This window comes from Vipera ursinii (assembly GCF_947247035.1).
Source record: "Vipera ursinii genome assembly, chromosome: Z".
In the NCBI taxonomy this organism is placed as follows: Eukaryota; Metazoa; Chordata; class Lepidosauria; order Squamata; family Viperidae; genus Vipera; species Vipera ursinii.
In genome coordinates this window covers 88950863-88970610 of record NC_139517.1, presented here as the reverse complement: position 1 = coordinate 88970610, position 19748 = coordinate 88950863, and the positions used below count along the sequence as shown (strand labels likewise).

At 39.2% G+C, this 19748-nt stretch overlaps 2 protein-coding genes across 2 annotated transcripts in view; both read right to left on the bottom strand.

The window, feature by feature from the left end:
* Positions 1 to 19748, bottom strand: part of HOXA3 (homeobox A3) — a 40581-nt gene that overhangs the window by 7438 nt on the left and 13395 nt on the right. The window lies entirely within an intron of this gene.
* HOXA4 (homeobox A4) lies at positions 8833 to 10227 on the bottom strand (the record flags this gene model as incomplete). Its single annotated transcript, XM_083376456.1, has 2 exons — positions 8833 to 9164; positions 9618 to 10227. 2 exons carry the CDS (start codon positions 10225 to 10227, stop codon positions 8833 to 8835), a joined length of 942 nt encoding a protein of 313 aa, XP_083232582.1.

Genomic DNA, 19748 nt, shown 5'->3' with positions numbered 1-19748 from the left:
ATTCAATGTGTGTGTGTGTGTGTGTGTGTGTGTGTGTGTGTTGTGTATGAGGCTGGTTTTTGTCTTTGGTTTTTTTACCTTTACCTTTTACATTAACATTTATACCTAAAAAGAAACAAGATTCTATATTAGAGTTTCTGGTTGAGTTGTGTGTGTGTGTGTGTGTGTGTGTGTGTGTGTGTGTGTGTGTGTGTGTGTGGCTTATTTTTTATAGTTCCATTTACTGAATCTGTTCCAGCCCTGGAAGACATCTACCTTGACTCTTATTAGCTAACTGTACTCATTCAAATAGAGTATTTTCTTATTGGACAAATATGGGGAAGGATGAATAAATTTTGCATAAATAAATAAGATCTTTTCTAAGGTTAAGTTAGAACATAGAAAGTTGGATCTGGAATGATGGTGTATTGACTCTCAAGCAGTTAAGTAATAAAGATCTTTAATTTTCTCCCTTTCTAAATATTTTTATATTGAAATACAGTAGTTTATTCTGAAACAGACAAGACCCAGGCTTCTAGGACTTTTTTAAAAGGAAGAACCTGAACAAGCTATTATATTAGCATAACAAATTCTTGTAACATTATAATTTATGGCAATCTTTAAACAGATACTAACCTAATTCTGAGTAATTTTAGCAGACAATTCAAATAACCATCCATATACATTAGTCTGAAATCCTGGTAGAACAATCTTTTTAACAATGATAAGAAATTTGAATGAAATGAGAACTCAAACTTTAACATCAAAAGTAGACAACAACAAAGTTTTCAATTAATCCATTTTCATTGCCTTCAGAGGCTTTTCCAAGAAATTTTAAAAAGTAAAAGTGATCCTCCACATTACTAAGAAGTATTGTCAACACTCATTGATAATATTCCCACATTTGTTTTTAAAAAAATATGTAAAACTGTGTTTACTCTCTCCTGTATAAATACAAAACTTTCTAAAATTAGGAGACAGCTTTGGGAGTCACAAAAGAGAAACACTATTAAAGGTCCATCAGTGTAAACCTTTTAATGATCAACTTGGTCTTATATCTTGACACCCACCCCCAGTGCATATTCAGTAACACCCTTACTTTCTTTGGCTTTTTCCAGACGGTGTGCAAGGCTGCCTGATTTGAATGGAGCTTAGAGAACTGCTCTTACTAGGGCTCTGTGTATTTCTTTGTTTAACAAGAAGGGCATTCACTGACCAAGAAAGATGAATAGACCAAAGTGAAGAAAATTCCAACTGATTTAGCTATTTATCAAACCCCAACTCTGCAGTAACCTCTCTAACAAGTATTGGCAAACCAAGTCCTTTTTCCTGCAACATGAAACTATTTTAAACTGTTGTACAAGAGATTTAATTTCCTCCCTCTGCCTCCGACAAAGTTCTTGCTTACCTCTTCCTTCTTCCAGCCACAGAACAGAATTGTTTCCAGACTGTATTCTGCTTTAAATCATATTTTCCAATGACCTGGAGTGCTGTAAACAAAGAACAGCAACATATAAACTAAAAATTAAACAGTATTGAAGTTACAGATATCAATTTCAAGTGAAGGGAAGGAACAGGACTGTTTAGCAACTTTAAAAAGTACAATATTAGTACAATCAATTTTCTGTTTTGGTTATAGAATGGCAAAAGCATTAATAAAAGTAAATGGATAATGCTAATACTAAGAATGATGAGGTTTGCAACAGGATGGATGAAACTGAAAGATAGTTTTGCAGTTGGTGACTGTTTTCTGTGAATATAATTCTTATCAGAAACATGCATTTTTATGTATCTAGGAAATCATTGTTTTGCATCATTTAATCAAATAAAGCCTTGAGATGCTACCAACACTGAACACTGCTATATTGTTCTCAATTCAAAATCAAGAACAATAATTGAAGTTGGAAGCAGGAGAATTAAAAAATTGTGTGTCTGTCTTCTATTGGTCCCTTAGTAAAAGTGCATCGGGATAATCTAGTTGACCTCAATAGTAAGTTTTCTTCAACCATTTTTAATAATGAGTGTCTTGACTTTCTTTCCTCCTCTGGTTTTATCAGCACCATATTTTTTTTTAAAAAACAACAACAACAACATGATTCTCCTTCACATGGCTAGGAAAAGTGAGTGTCCAGTATTGATCCATTTTTCTCTTGCCCCAAATGTTTTTTTTTAAAGGCCCTGTTCCCTTTGGGGAAAAGGTTGCTCTATAGAATTTGAATTTTGGTAATTCGTTCCTTTGGTAGAGGTAGGTTTGGTAGGAAGTAGCAAAATTTTAGCTTTGCTACTAAACAGGCATTGAGAAAGAGAAAATCAGACATAATCATTTATTTGGGGAGGGGTATTTTTTTTACCTTGAACAAGAGCCTTGCTTTTTAGAATTGCCCGTGGATTGCATCAAATATTTACTGCTAAACTGAGAGTCCTCACCCAGGTTCGGATTTGCGCTATTACAATATTGTCCTCTCTCCCCACATTTCTGCTATTTTCCCATTATCTCCTTAAAAAAAATTTTTTTAAAAAAAGGCAAGCATCCGCTTGGTAAAACCATCACATCAATTGCCTTGTTTGGTTGAACCGTCTTTCCCTTTGTACATTTATTATTAAATATGCATTCCTGCCCTCAGAAACGTAGGGTGCATTGAAGACCGATTAAATAGCACATCGTGGGATTTTAGATTGCCAAACCAATGGGGAGCAGTCTTTCCTTTTAAAAAGTTGCCAGGTAGCCCCGAAGGTCTTACCGGAAGATGATAACTCCTTGTTGCCCCCAAATCTAACCTTAATAGCGATATTTTCATTCCGGACTCGCTCGGCTTAACTAAGAGTTAAAGAATGCCTCCCTCCCGGACTTCAGTGTGGACTATATTACCCACCCGCGTCTCCCTTCCCCTTTCTCACGATGCTTGCTTCTCTCCCGTTTCTTGTTTGGCCCTGATGGAGGAGCCGATAATTTATGAAGCCCTGAAAAAACTTAGACCCAGCCACCAAATCCCGCCCTCCCCCGCGGGGACCAGCAACCTTCCTCAGGGAGAATGAGGACCAGAAGTGAGTTATCAAGTCGATTTCGCCTCGGAGAAGGATGAATCGTCCGGATAGCAGAACTGACCGCCAGGCCATTCGTCAGCAGATTTCAACCTTTGGTAAAAACTACCTCCCGAAACCAGTCAGCTCAAACAATGAACCGCGATCAAGAAGCAGCAAGGCTGGTCCCTACGTACTTACCAAACCTCCTCATTCCCCCTTATTGCTTGCTTAAGAGGCTTAAAGACTCTTGCAAAGATACATCAGTAAGGCTGGCGGGTGGGATTTGTTTGGGGGTTTTTTTAAGGAAAAGATTTGGGGTGGAAGAGTTCGGGGTAAGAAAGAGAAAGTTTCCCTTCACTTCGGAAAGAATCAGTTCGACGAGTGAGAAACTGGCGGCCCCCGATTCATTGCTGGAGACTGAAATTAATTATTTAACCTGTCACGTGATGTTCCTTTCCCTCGGGCCTCACCCCCCAGTCTTCCTTCCCAGATTAAAATTTCAATACTCCTCCGACAACAGAGGCAACACCTTTAATCTATCCTAGCAGAAGCTTTTCAGGCACTTATTGAACCCTTATAATCTCTCCGCTTTCTGACAGTTTTCCAGTTTTCGAAGAGGTCCTTTGGACATCAATGTGCGGGGTGGAGGGGGGATTGTCAAACTAGGGGAGAATGAAACAGGCAAACATGCTTTCCACCACCCCCCACCCCACCCCCCATCAGTCATTGGGATTCGAATTTGTATTGTCAGCTGCAGGTAGGGGTATAACTGGGTTTTTGTTCCAGCCAAGACACTGGCAGGAGTGCTTATGATGAGAGTGCCAGATAGGCAGGCTCTTCAAAGAAAGGCTATCAAATGCTTCATAATTCTCTGTTCATGGCATTTCCTTGAATGATATGGAAGGCGATGAAATCTGGATTGATTGTGCAGCTTGCAGGAATATTAGCACTCTTCTAAGAAGGGAAATGCCGTGGCCTTTGGTCAAATCCAGAGAGAACATTGGGAAGGCCAACATCCTACTGAAATGTGTTGTGGAAGGTATGAAAAACTTTTACCAGCAGGTAACAACAACCCAAATTGCAATTAAGCTTCATTGGGCTGGAGCTGGACTAAGTTTCAGCAGAGATATTTATTTTATTTTAATTTATTTGTATCCAACCTTTATTATTTTTAGAAATAACTAAAGGCAGTGAACATATTCACCACAACCTCCTCTTCCTACTGTATTTCCCCCACAACAACCCCATGAGATAAGTTGGGATACAGAGAATGACTTGCCTAGGAGTCAAGTCAAGTCAAGCTCCTCTAACTTCAGGTCTATTCTGCAAGAAATGTATATAGCATTATAGTCACAGAAACTATTTCAAGTCATCACTAGGGTAGTATCATTAATGAGAATAGGCTTTCTAGCCTTAAAGCATAGATAGGTGGGTGATTCTAGAAGATGCTAGAATCAGTAGAGTGAAAATGGCTTTAACTGCTCTTAGGTCTGATTGAAGTTAATGTGACAAGTCAATCAATGTCTCCTCATGTAATTTGAAACTAAATATAACTAATTTAGTGAAAATCCGTCCCACTGAATTCAGTTGGATTTCAGCATGATCTGGCTTATATTTGTGCTAAAACCATTTTAGCCTGTTGGAGGCCAGCAGGTTCAGCTGTGATCCAAGCACACATGATCTTAAAGAAGAGGCCTCACATGCATTGTTGAAGATCTCTTATGGAACGAGGAGAGCATTAGATAGCAGCTTCAAGCAAATCTGCAAAATTCCACAGTGCTCAAAAACAGTGTTATCTTCTCAATGTCCATCCCTGGTTATCTCATTCATCATTTTAAGGATAGTCAGATTTCCTCAAAACTGTACTTGCTGAAATCTAGAAAAGCTTTCCATAGCTTTTAACAAGGAAACTGGGCTCAGGAAAAATCTGGAAGACACTAGGCTAAAAAGGCTACATTGGAACTTCCCTGCCATGTGTCCATTGCTCTCTCTTGCAGTGCAAATGTATAGATAGGAAAAGCCATGCAGTGTAGTCCCTTCCACAGTCTCAACCATACTCTTCTGTGCCTGTCATAAATTACAAGAGAAAGCTGCGCTTTCTTGTTTATTGGTCTTGGAGTTGGTTCACACTAAGGTTGCTTCATGTAATGGTGTCACTACAATATTGATCTTTTTGTATATTTCTGTGGGGAGCTAGCTAAGCAAACAAAAGAGCACTTTTTTCCTAATTTTTTTTTTATTTAGGGGGGGAGGAAGAGGGGAACCCCTCCCCAAGTTAGCTCTGCAATCTCGGTAGGTCGAGGATATAAGTCAAAGAGAGAAATGGTGGTGTGAGAATCAGTCCCAGAAGTGATATAAATAAGGTCAAAAGGGGAGAAAGAGAGCGAAGGAGATGGCGAGAGCAGAAAGCAAGAAAAAGAAATGGCCACACTCCTTTCAGTCTAACCTTTATTCCCGCTTGAAAAAATAGAGACACCAGTAACAGGAAATACTTTTCAGCCTTCTTTTCCTCTTCCTATCTGCCCCGCCCCCACCCCCCACCCCCAGCCCAGCACCTCCATCAGCCAGACCATGCATTGTAATTTCTTGTGGCTGCTGGCTAAAATGGCAGTCCATATTTCTAGAACCTGTCTAGCCCGGATTCTTAAGGGTTTGAGTGAATTCCACAAGCAGTGATTAAACAAAACAAAAATAAACAAATCTCTGTGTCATCCCACAAATTGGAGTGGGCAGAAGAAATAGTTTTCCTTGCCCTGCTCTGCAGTACTGGACTATTTTGGGGAAAGGAGATTTCTTTCTCTTTTCTTTTTTTTTTTCCCCTTGGTGCAACTTTAAAGAAGCACTTGATTTTTAGAATCCTCTTCCTTTACAACAAGGAAAATATGTTTGCACATATCTATTTATGTGTGTGGCAGACATAAAAGAGAGGAGAGCAAAAAAAAAAAGAGAGAGAGAAGCATATTTAAGTCCAAGAAATCAGATGAGAAAGAATACTGCCTTTAAAGGTCAAGGGTTTGATGGGTCAGTCTGCTTCTTTAAAAAACAATTAATGGGACAGAAAAGGTGTCCTTTCAGTGACCTCTACTCATCGCCCTGGTGCAATGACAGGACAACAGTAGGGTTTAAACACCTACCCTGTCTTTCTTGGAACAATTGTAACATTAATTAGGCCAGCTAAGGTAGAAACCCAGGGCACCTATCATATAACAACACAGCCTCTCCTGCTCCCCCATGCCCATGCCCATGCGCAACTACACATTTAAGTGACAATATGGGAAAAGATCCATAGAATAAATTTTTAAAAATTACCTTGAAGGATGACAATCTTCCATATGTATTTTTCTGCCAGGTCCGATACTCCACCCTGAAAGCATACACCTTTAGGGTGCAGCCAAGCAACTGTGCCTTTTATACATGGACACATTTTCCCCAATTCTTCGGTGGTATCTTCGCAGACCTTTTCCAAGAGAATGCCTTTCAGAATCACTGTTGAATTACAAAGAAGTATTTATTGTAGGAGGTGATTAATGATTCCCAGTAAAATTGCTATTTTCAGCATGATTTCATTTCGCTTTTTTTAACCATGGGGAAAGAGAGGGGACGGGAGGGGGCACCCAGCATAAGACTTGGGAAGTAAAAGAGGATGCATAATCTTTTACTTAGGTGGCTGATTAAACACCTAGAAGATTCCTCTTAATTTGTAAGTTTCTGTAAATTAGCAGGGGGAAAAAATCTTCATGTCAAACAGAGAGTTTAGACAAAGACACTCAGCATAAAGAAGGAGGGAAGCCTCCCTGCTTTCTATGCCATTCCCTTCTATTTCATTGAAGAATTCAGGCCAAGCATGTCTTTCAAGTTTTAAGGGAGACCTAATTTGGGCTGCTCTTTTTGGCCTGAAATTTATTTTCATAACAATATGACATTTTAATGCTGTCAGTATTGTGACCCTCCCCAGGTCAGAAGAATTCTTATATATTTTAGAGTTAAATTTTGCCACTTTTTCTCAGAATTCTTTCCACCAGTGAAAAATAACTAAAAGAGAATTTTTATTGCACCCTATACATTTGCCCACTCACCAGCAAACTCTTCTTCTAAATGGCAATTAAGGCCTGAAGGTGTTTTGCTACTTAGATTAAGATGTCAATCTATCTTTAAGTTGGAGATTTTTTTATATGTGCACATTGTACAAACCATTCAATGAATCAGTTGTAAAATTGTTGTATCAAGACCATCTTCCTGATGGCAGTCCACAGTCCTTCTCTCTCTCTCTCTCTCTCTCTCTCTCTCCCCCTCCCTCCCTCCCTCCCTCTCTCTGTGCATTATTTAGCATGAAGGATGCCAATTTATTATAATCCAAGAAATTGTGTGTTATTAAAACTGAAAGAAAAGTTGCTACCACTAACAAATAAACAAGAGAAAGACACCGTTACAATATGGTATAAAGTAAGGCTAGTGTGATGGTAAGAATAACATTAAGCATTCCTGCCAGTGTACTGCACAGCCTCTATTTCTGGTGGCACAGTAAGGATACAGTATACACGCAAAAGACAAAGCTTCTAAAAAAGAATGGAAAAAAGATTGAATTGCTTTTGCATGATGGGTGGGTTCCCATAGGTATCTCAGTTAAACTCAGTTGCCTACTTAAGAAGATGTTACAAGTTGGGTACCTAAAAAACATCCTATTTAACCCACCGTCCCCATTCTTGTCCAGTTTATATCAATAGGACTTGCTTCCACCTCCTTGCAGTCATAGGGGCCTATGAGTCAGGTGCTGTATGAAAATCAGGGCCCTGAAAATCAGCATGATTTCTTCCACCTAATATGTTTTGGGTTGGTTCTGAATACTGTTTGGCTTTAACACTAAGATTCAGCCTTTACCAGCTAATGGCAAACCCAGTCAATTTCTCTGTGTGTAGATTAAACACTCCAATATGTCTACTTGTTTAAATAAAATGTGGCTAGAACAACCCGAAGCCCGGACTTTGGAAATGCATGGTTCTGGCAGTGAGTCTAGTGCCTTTAATTTTATTTGTGTACAGAATATTCTTTATTAACAGCACTGGACATTTAAATATATATATTTATGTATTTATATATACAGTAATATACATACACACACATAACACTTCCACAAATGTGTACATATAGAATTCACATATTTTTCATAGTCATGGACTGTGATATGACATGAATATAGGCTGAGCTTTTAGAGCAACATTGGTTCATTTTTCTTGAAAATAAAAATAAATGCAATATTGGGGAGACTACTATCACAACTGGAGCAAGAACTACACTTAAAAAAATAGTACTCTTGGTACATGGAAAACAGTTTCTTCAATCAGTCAGGGATGAGGCTAGATATTGCTGAGTGTCCCCCTTCCCTAATTTTCAGATGACTTTAGTGAAATCAAAGCAGTTTACTTCTGCCTCTTCCAAGAGTGCAGGAACAAATATTCCACAAAACAACACAAACCTAGGATTTACACACAAAGTTACTTATCAATACTATGTTGCCTCAAAAACATCTATACAAAGAGTGTTTTTAAACGTTTGGTCTATCCACAACTCCCATAAATTAAAAAAAAAAGATAATGGAGGGCAAGAGGAGGACATATTTACAAAGGAGCAATACTGTCCAGAACTTATTTACTTTTTGGGTTGAACACATAGGTGCTTTTTTTTTCATCAGCTAGGATTTTTATTCTGTTGTTTCTACCCCTCAATACAATTGCTCGGTCCCCAGGCCAAAAGGAAAAAGAGGCAATAATTGGAGAAATGTTAGGGGTAGTGATGTCTCCCCCCATCCCCACCCGCTTGTGAGTCTGGTCATCATAGTGAGGCTGAGTTTAAAGTGACCCTGCTTCTGTGGGTGGGTGGGCAATGCTGGGCTGGAGATTTGGCTGGCTGGTGGTGATCAGAATGGTTGGAGGAGCGCATCTTGGTGTTAGGCAATTTGTGATCCTTTTTCCACTTCATCCTCCGGTTCTGAAACCAGATCTTGACCTGCCGCTCAGAGAGGCAGAGTGTGTGCGCGATCTCAACCCTTCGCCTCCTGGTCAGGTAGCGGTTAAAATGGAACTCCTTCTCCAGCTCCAGGACTTGTTGTCTTGTATAGGCAGTCCGAGATCTTTTTGGCTCCCCTCCATTGTAGCTGGGGCTGACTGAGCGTCCACACATGCAGGTACACGCGCACACACCAGATGCACAAAAGAAGAAGGCAAGGGAAAGTTATCATTATTGTGCCATAAATTCAATGCCGCCAGGCTCCTTTTTAAAATAGGAAGAAAAGGTTTCGCAGGCTCTTGACAAAAGGGAACAACAATTAGGGATCGGTAAAAATGGTGATGGGCATTTGGACTCAAGGAAAGCTCAAAGACCTACCGCCCAGAACCACCGCCAGGGCTATTAAATTTATGGGGGCCGTCATTATTGCTCCTACAGCTTGGCGTCGTAAATCTTTTGCTCAAGGGCCCCACCCACAAAAGGGGTTCCCACTGCTCCTTTCTTTCTGGGTTTCGCTTTAAAACTAGGAAACCCTCTCCCAAATGCACACCCAGCCCTAGCCCAGCCTCCAGGACCTTAGTGCCAGATCCCCCTGGAGAAGGCCAACTCACCCGTGCTCACGTGGATCTTCTTCATCCAGGGGTACACCACCGGCTCCTTCCCTTTGAGGCCGGGCGAGGTCTTTTCGGGCAAAAGGGGGCAGCCGGGACTACCCCTGGGAGCTGCTCCCAGAGCTGCTTCGCAAGGACGCTGCTGGGGCTGAGGCTGTGGGCCGTGGCCTTGGAGCAAGGGTTGGGAGGCCACTTGATGGCCCTTCGGGACAGGAGCTGATGAAGGCGGCGGCAGCTGCGTTGAGCGGGGTGGCGAGGCTCCCGGAGCTGGATGCTCCTGCCCCGGAGGGGCGCTGAGGCTGTTGCAGTTGTAAGGCGACTCGGGGTAATGGGGGGGCTGCGTTAGGTACCGCGCCGTGGGGGGCTGCGGCGGCTGGTATCCCGGCTCTCTGCTCGGCCGCTGGTAGAAGTCGGGAAGAGGCTGGCGCAGGTGCAGCTGCTGTAGTTTTTGCTGTTGCTGGGGATGATGGGGATGGGGGTGTTGGTGGGAGTGTGGATGGTGATAGTTGTTCCCGCCGCCGCCGCCGCCCTCGAGCTGTGAGTATTCTTCGCAAGGAGGGAACTTGGGTTCGTTGTAGTTGGAGTTTATCAAAAACGAACTCATGGCCATTAATTTGTGAAGTGCAAAAATACTAATTTTTCTCGCGTTGTCGTTTTTCTGGGCTCGATGAGGCCCCTCCTCTGCCTCTTCCTTCCTTCCCTCCCTCCCTTCCTCCCTGCCTCCTCCTCTCTCCCCTCCCGTCGCTGTTGTCAAGCGCCTCCCGCCAAAGTGTGCCCCCCCTCGCCCCTCATTCGGGAATTCCCACCCCCAAAAGCTCATAGCGTGAACTCGTGTGTGTGTGTGTGTACACACACGAGAGAGAGCGAGAGAGCACTGCCACCCCACCACCTGACCGTCAGGGCCAATTGCTATGCGGTTGGCAGAGCCCGGATCAGGAAATAGAAGGAAGATTCCTTGAGGAAAGGCAGGATGATCCTATGTGCGTTTTCGCCGCTCAGGGAAGAAGGGATGTAGTAAAACGAGTGAAGGACGGATGGAAGGAAGGTCTCCCAAAACAGCAATAGAGCCGTTTCTAAGTTTTAAAAGACTACAAAATGAGGTGAACCTAAGACGATTCAGCAAATGCAAGCTGTCAAGGGTTTTGTGGGTTCTGAAATCCTAATTTATTGGCTTAGGAGCTTTTCCTAAATCCAAGTTCATTAATCACAAATCGGCTGGCCTCACTGCTTCTGCTTCTGTAATTTTTAGACAGAAATTCCATAAAGAATTCCAGCAATTAAAGAGTTTGCCTGCAGATTCTAACCTTGTATCCGGTCATGAGAAGGAAACAAAGGTGATCTATATTCTAGATTTATTTTTCTTGAATACAAGGCTATGATCGGAGTGAGTGTGTGGGGGGGAAAGGGGATAGATAGATAGATAGATAGATAGATAGATAGACAGACAGACAGACAGACAGACAGACAGACAGATTGATTTTGGCTATTGCACAATTCGTTCTGCAGAAGTTGCTTTTCCCTGAAACACAACTGTGCAAGCAAATCTTTGTACAACTGTTTTTCCCCTGTATCTATTCTTTGCCTGTTTCCTTTTTGAAAGAATAACCAAACCAGCTAAAGGTGAGAATGAACAGTATGATGTATTCAGTAAATTCTGGAATATTAATAAAGGGAAAGGAATGGTAGTAGAGTAATCAATAATTTTTAAAAATACTAAGGAACAAAGGCCAACTAATTGCAATGAGCTACTTGTTTTCTTCTGATCCTTCTCCAGGACTTTCAGACATGGTGTTTTTATTGTAATTTAGTTATTCTAAACATCCAACACGCCTTGGCAAATGAAGAGTGGCAGATCATTTCTTAGAGATGCAGATATGAAATGAAAGTTGATAGATATAATCAAATAGAAATCCAATTAATTATAAGCGCAGTTAAGAGAGATGAAGTCGTTCCTGCAAGTATTAATAAGGAAGCATAGAAATTCAAGAAGTTACCAGAAATCCAGTTATCCTTGAAGCCCAGATGACTTTTTGTATCACCAAACCTAGTAATTTTACGAAAAGCCTTCCACAAATATGAAAACTATTGCCTTCCTGCGAGAAATGTTTTTATCTTTCTGTCATTGCTGAAAGATAATCTCTGCTATCATTGCTGAAAACAAAAGAGGAATAAGGAAGCAAATGCATAAACTGATGTTATAAATCTGTTCAACAAATATAAGCATAGCAAGAGGACCTCTTCCTTTATCATTACAATAGGGGACCAAGCCTATGGCCATTTCCTTGAGAATAAATCATAGTGAATCCATGAGAGTTTCTCATGAATGGAGAATACCACAAAAAGTATGCTGCTAAAATAACATTTTAAAGTATTATTCCACAGGTAAAGGTATATTCTACCCTTTTCTTTAGTTTTTAGTTTGTCACTGTTTTTATCAGATTGCTTAATCCAGAGAAGACAAGGGGTCAGTTACCCCATTATTTCACTGCAAATGTAGATTGCTGTGGTTATATTAACCTTCCATGATCTATGTATGGATAAGTATAACAATTGCTTCCAAATTAAAATCCTATAACCAAATCTTTTGAGGTGAAATGGGGGCTACGGGGAGCTCCGCATGTCCCAACATTACTCTTTCATTAAGAGGATTTTTATTACTAAAATTATTATATCCTTGTTGCATTTCCTACTTCCAATAACATTTCCCCACTGCTTCTTGTCCTTAACACCTTATTTCTGACCTATAAAATCAAAGACCAGGTTTTTAGCTAATACCAGAAACATGTCTTCTCTATTAATGGGCACATCAATTTCCCTTTATCACCTCAAGTAGACTTTTTATGAAGCATTTTTTCGGTCATGCTTTATCCATGGAAGGTAGTCAGGTGTCATTTCCTTGGGGTAGACCATAAAACTCTTGTAAGCAACAGATGAGACCCCACCACTGGATCCCATAGGGAAACAATTTTCCCCCCCCTCCTGTTTTTTCCACTTCTGTTTAAATGGGAGTGAGAGCGGAGTAGTATGGATGTTGCCATCAGGGGTGGGTATCGAGTAGGGAGGTTCAATATTTTATCGCTACAAACAGGACTTCGGATGAGTCTAAATGGTTAAGGCCCTAACCCTGTGTGTCGATCAGACTGGAATACAGCAAGTCTGCAGTTGCAATGAGCAGCTCTGAATAGGATAGTTTTTTTCTTGAAAGAAAAGCCCCCCCCCCTTGGACCTGAGGATGACTACAACTATTGAAAAAGTAGGTCTCCCAACAACAACAACAATACATGGAAAGCAAGTACCTTATTTATGTCTGCTGAGTATGACCTGGCAGAAATGTCCCAGGGGCTGCTTAAGATTTAGGGCTCCTGATTCTCTTCCCTTCACCGCCTTGCACTGGGTGTCTCCTTTTGCTCAACACCACAGAAATAAAAATGGTTCTACAGCCTGTAAATCTCCAAGGTGACCAAAGCCGATCAACCACTGTGTGGTTCTCAGGCTATTCTTTGTGACTCCAGAGATAGGCCTGTTCCTTGTCTTGATGGTTTTCCTATCATATCATAAACAAGAGCCCGGCCAAGACCACCGAGGATTATCTCTCCAGCAGCAGCCCTTATGTCTCCAGAGATTTATGCTCTACTCCACAGGCACACATACTGCACCCAGAAACCTGGCCTAGCCAATATTAAGCACCATCCTTCTCAGTAACACATCCCGCACAGTCTTTTGGAGAGGTGAAGATGATTCCAGTGAAGATGATTCCATTGACAAGAGGGCATTCCTTATCCAAAGTTCTCATTGCAATTGGGTTGAGCTGGGCTGGGCTGAGGGATAATTTATTGATAAATAAAGAAGAAAGGAATAAAAGCTACATATTGGATAGTGGAGGATCAAAATGGTAGATTTATCTTCCTTTGATGGTCACTGATTAGAGAAAAGCAGTGTGTATCTAAAGCAAAAAAAGTGTACACACACACACACACATTTTTTTTCCCTGTCACATGCGCCTTGAAGAGAAACAAATCCGGCACCGTGCCTGGCCACTGATTTGATGCGTTTTGAGTATATTTAACCCAGCTTGTTCAACACAACCCTGCCCCAAGATTCAAAGTAAGTGAAAAGTGACACTGGGCACATTTTGGTTCTTATTAATCTTACACATTGACAGTCTTTGTTAAATAACAAGGCATGCCTTTCACCAAGCGACATTTTCATATTTGTTAGACTACTTGACCTGAAGTTCACCTCGGCCTTGGACTTAAGTCTTTTTTTCCAGGAGATCTTCCGAGAGTGTCTCTTTTTTAAAAAAAAAAAGGGAGAGGGAGGTTTTGGTTAGATTTTTTTTTATTCCTAAATGGGAAAGATCCTGAAATTCTTCTATAAGAAAAATGTAATCTTTGTGAAATGTGGGGACTGTATTTGCCTTTCACTTTCTAGAATAAAAAAAAGCTCATTAAAAGGAATTGATCAGCTTTTCTTTTTTTTTTGAAGCTCAGCATTTGGCAGTTGGGTTTTGACACTGGAAGAAATGCTAGCTGAGCATACACATCTATATGTAAGAATTTTCATCATAAGGTTTGACTGTTTCTGGTCTTTGTATTCTCTTAACAGCTTTTCCTAAAGAGGAATCTGAGTGTTGGAAATTCAGAGCCAGAGCCAGTGTGGTCTAGTGGTTAAAGCAGCAGGCTAGAACTGGTGTTCTAGTCCCACTTTAGGCAGGAAAACCAGCTGGGTGATTTTGGGCCACTTACTCTCAGCCCAACTCACTTTATAGGGCTGTTGAGGGGAAAATAGAAAGAGGAAGTAGTATTGTGTATGTTCACTGCTTTGAGTTATTTATAAAAATAATAAAGACAGGATAAAAAAAATTCTTGAAAAGAAAAAGGCAGTGAAATTGTTCTTTGCAAACTAGAAAAATTGAGAATTAAATTAATTGTACTGAGCTCCAGGGGTGGTGGGTGGTATTTATACACATTATTCACACAAACATACAATCTGTTCTTTCGTTCTAAATTTATCCAAAGTAGCAAGAAAATAAAAAGTTTTTTTTAAAAAAAATTCTTTCCAAAACAATTTAAAAAAAGAATGCTGAGAATTCCTGAAAACATCAATGTGTATTTGAAAAATTCCCTTCCACACTTAAACTGACTGCCTTCAAATTCCACCTTAAAGACAAAAGTGGTGAAGAAAGGGGAAAGACAAGTTTCTGTTTGCCACCTTTTACAAAGCTTTGATTCATTAAACTAACTTATTTTAAAGGGGGGAAAAAATCCAAAGACATCGACCATTTTCTGTGGGTAGAGAAATTATATTCAGATCATATTCTGCCTTCCAAATTTTATGCTATATTCAGTTATCTGGAGATAAGGCCATTGAACCCGGCAATCCGGAAGGAGTTTTTTTTTGGGGGGGAGGTGTCCTCCTTAATTTTACACTCAGTTGTTTTTAACAGCATTTTAACAGTGTTTTCTGATGATTATCTTCCCCTAAATTTAAGCTATGGAAGAGAGGGAGAGAGAGATTGACATTTTAGAATAATTTCCAAGAAAAATACACCAAGAAACACATTAAGAAAAAAAAATCAAAACAGATTGTCAAATTTCTAGAAACTCAACACCTCTGCCTTATAACCAGAATAGCTTGTTCCTACACAGTAAATTTTCTACTGTGTTTGTATAGTGAAAGCATGGACATATTTTGTTAAAAACTATTTTATTCTTTTAGAAATATCTTTTTTATTATCTTCCTGTGATTGCATCTATACAGAGTAACTTTTTCTAAAACACCATATAAAGTTCAGCTCTGTCCCCTTGTCCAGAAGCTGCATTGAATTTTTTTTTAAAAAAGCCGCTCCTGTCAATATTTCCCTGCTCAATCTTGCAGGGAAATATTCTGTATTCCTGTGTTTGTGCATCTGTTTATGGCAACATACATAAAGCAGAAAATCTTTTGCAAAAATCTGAAAATTAACAAATTGAGTAGCTGCTATGTTTAAAAAAAAGTGTTTTAGCAGATCAAATAAACCCTTCCAACCATCCTTTTCTGCTTTTTGGAAGGAAATTATTCTCTAAATGTAATACTAAATAAAAGTGTTTCACCAGAGGAATATATGCATACAATATATGTACATATTACATGCATGTATAAAGTAATGCAAATATATTTTCTGACTTACTAAAAATAGAATTATAACTTTGCTACTTCAAGAGAAAACATCACACATTATTCTAGATGTTTCGTCTGCAAAATCCTGAACTGAAATTACTGAACTGAGTAAGTTGTGTCCTGTTTGCTATGTACTTAAACATAGAAAGTGCATTGCAATCTATCCGCCCCTAAACCTTTTTACACATTTAGATGTATCATTCTTCCTTTCTCCAAAAGGGACCTAAAAAGGCAACTGAAGTTTTTAAAGATAAATCTGTATTAGTTCAGCAAAAATTTCAGATAAAGGCAACTTTCTCTAATATAGCATCCTCTAAATGCATTTGGACAATTTTTGCAATGGCAGCTCAAAATTTCTGGAAGACACAAAATTAAGAAAAGCTGTATGTATTCAAGGCTCAAATATACAAAGGATAAAAGGAGTTTTCATAGGCTGTAAGTTCTCTTCATGAAAGCTGCAACTCTGGATCAATGGAAAATCAATGGAAATTCTCCTGAATGAATTGGTTAGTATTTATTTGTACAGCCCTCAGATATTTATATTGGTGTATGCTATTCACATGCATTTGTACAGAAGAACGGAGCTATGTGTGTCTTGGCATCACGTTCACCTGACTCAGGGAAAGTCTGTGCTTGATAATTCAAGATGAAATACAATGTGTATTCTTCTTTGAAAAGAGGAATTTTCTATCCGCCCCTTGGTAATTGAGGTCATTCAACCAACCACAAGAGTTCACCTGGAGTCCATACTGTGATCCACACTTAAAGCTATTTTATCTTTTGTGTTGATAGTCAAGATCTTGGCTATAACATTGACATCAAACTCTGTCTGGGCTGCTCATGACTAAGAGCAGTGCAAGATGTAAACTTTTGACCCTCCACTTTTTGACCTGGAGTAGTTACGCCCTAATCACAAAGATATACAAAAGCAGTGCAGCTTCTATCTCCTTAAACAAGGATTAAGCTCTACAGCCTTCCTTTTCCCATTAAGCTTTCCTAAGAATCTAGAGGAATGGGGTGTTCTTAAAAAGAGGAAAAAGCAGAAGTCCTTTAAAAAGTCTATCATTGTAAGCAAAACCTAAGATCACTTTCCAAAGACATTTCACCACTGCTGAAAAAAGCAGACTACACTGAATGGAGCTAGTAGACTCTGGGATAGGTGGGTCTGAAGTCTGGCTCTGAAATAGATTTGTACAATGTATAATATTAAGATATTGGCTGTTTTACCAAGTCTTTTTAATAGTAATGATAACAAAAAGAACACATTGAAGAACTGATCCAGTAGATTTGTGAAGCCTTGCCCAAAGAAAAGCAAATTGGCTATGAACTTGGTCTAAAGCGAGCTCTGCTGGTGAGTCTCAGAGTGTGCAGATTTATCTTCCTTTCTGCATTTACTTAACCTGGCAATGAACTGCAAGAGCTGCCATTTATTATTCAGAGACAGACTTCACCTCGAGCAAGGACTGTTTCACAAAACTGCAATAATTACCCAATAGCCTCCCATAACAAATATTATTATTGAAAAGCCATTGTGGAAGATCAGGAACAGGATGAGAGGAGCAGATTCCAGGATTCTGAAGGGACACCCTTTTGCAAAACACAGTATGATATCTTTTTCTTTGTAATTTATATTGCATTGACTGCATCTGTCTAAGCAAGAAAGATGTAGTTCTTTTCTCCCAGAGAAAACTTGCTTATAAGAAATGCTGAAAAGTAAGCTGGTCACTTGGATTTTACAGAATCCAAAGAGGTCTACAATATTATATGGTCAGAATTAATAGAAAAGTGCAAAGCTGACTTATAGTCCCAAAAACAGCCTTGTTCTTTCAAGGAAAAGAAAAGTTAGAACTAAGGAAGAAGACAAATAAGAAGATCTGATGCAGGAGTTGTAGTTGCTAACCTCAGTATTAAACTGTTCAATGGAAACAGTAGAAAATATTGACAGTTTTTCTTTCACTTGCATAATGGAGCTAATAATTTTGCCACAATGCTTTGAAGAGAAGGTGCTTGCTGATCCAATGTCAAGTGAGTTTCAAAAGCCATCTTTGTACTACTTTCAGCATAGGGAAGCTCCACAGTTACCTTGCCAAAGTCAATTTTTTTTTACTTGAGCTGATAAAATTGGACTTTCTAATATCCATAAAGAGCTTCTGATAAGGTGAAGGAAAATAAAGTATTATTTTTAATATAAAAAAATAAAATAGTAATGACATCATCATCATTTTATGCAAATACACTTCTTAATTTAAAAAAAATGGTTTATAGTATTCTATTTTTGAGGAATAAGTGTTTTGAGCAGATGAGTGCATTTTGGCTTGTTTATTCAACTTGCTGCTCTGGTAGGAAATGACAGAAACACAGACTAAAATAAAATCAACATTTTGAGGAAAAAATGGTTTTTTTCTGCTCCTGCCCATGTCGAGATCCTCCCCTTGTAGTTAGGTGGTTAGAATAATTTAATTTTGTTTATTGTGAGTTGCAGGCTGGTATGCAAAATAACATGGAACTAAATCTCACAGAATTCAAGAGAATGCACTTTTAAGTAGAAATGCACAGGGTCACTTATTTGTAGAGAACTTTGATAGAATTGTATGTTTCCCTACTCTGCCTGTGAAATCAATTTGTTCATTCAGCCATCTTTCCACTGAGTACTGGCTGAGTGGTTGTTAGTTCAGGAGATAGCTAGCTATGGAAAAAGGAGTATTAACAGGAAAGAAACTGAACAACATTTAGCCTCTAAATCATGCAATTATATTACCTAATTGTAAATAGTCTTAAGGATGACTACCACATTTGGTTCTTAAGATCTGACTGTGGAACGATTTCCTTCCTCTTTTGTGAGAGGAAACATAACAGTACGAAAAGAAAAACAAGGCCCCATAATTTCTCCCCTTTTATTTAAAACAGGGAAGCTCAGGAAAACTTCACTTCAGTTTAAATGTGCTGTGTTAAATAATGCACTATGGGTGGAATAGTATTTTACGTGGAGACTTCTCCCTTTGCCATGTAGTATCCTTGCTTTTGAATGTGTAGGAATTCTTCAGTAACCCTGCAGAGAGCAATACTGTTCAACTAAAAAGCTAGCTTTCTCTAAAAGTGGGATCGGGGAGTTGTATTTTATATATTTTGAAATTAAATCTGTATGGCCTTTCTCTTTTAATTTTACTTAAAAAAAACAAGCAGGGTATAAAGTAAAGTAATGGCTTTTTCCCCATTTCTAAAACTTGCTAAATGTTACTGAATAGTCAGCACGTCTTTATTAAGCTAACTATGGAAGCCAGGCAGAAATCTCTGCATAAAACTGAGTGGGGAGGGAGGGGACAAATAACAGTACATTTTATGCTACTGATTTTTACTTCATTTGAGTATAGAGAGAGATCACAACGTAAATGACTGTGGGTGCCTATACTGAGTCAACCTAAAAATGATAGAAGTTTCCAGATCTTTCAAATATTTATTCACCCTTCCACAAAATTTGTCTCTTTCTAAACCGCAATCAGAATAGGGTAAGATTCAATTATATTGCCGGATACCACTGAGATTTTAAGACCTATGCATACTGCTTTTAATTCTGTATAATGTGCAAAAAGAAATTAAGACATAGAAAAGTAAAACCTCATTTGACATTTAATTGAAAAAAAACTCTTAATAGTCTAGTATGACATATACATTGACCAAGAGCTGAATTTATTTTTAGCTAGAGTTTAAGAAGGGAATCTGTGAAAACCTCTAATAATTCTTAGGCTGAAACCCCCTGATTCATAAGGTAGATATTCTCTAGCTCCTTCTCTTTAAACCCATTAATCCTTGTTTACTTGCAAAATCATTCGTTTTATTTGATATATACAATTGCTACTCTGTCCCCAGCAGTTGCTTTCCTAAATTTCTAAGAGTAAGAATTTTTAGGTTCTGGTGATACGATGCTGTAGATAGGCAGGCAGGCAAGGTTTTTTTTAAAAGATTCTTTCATGC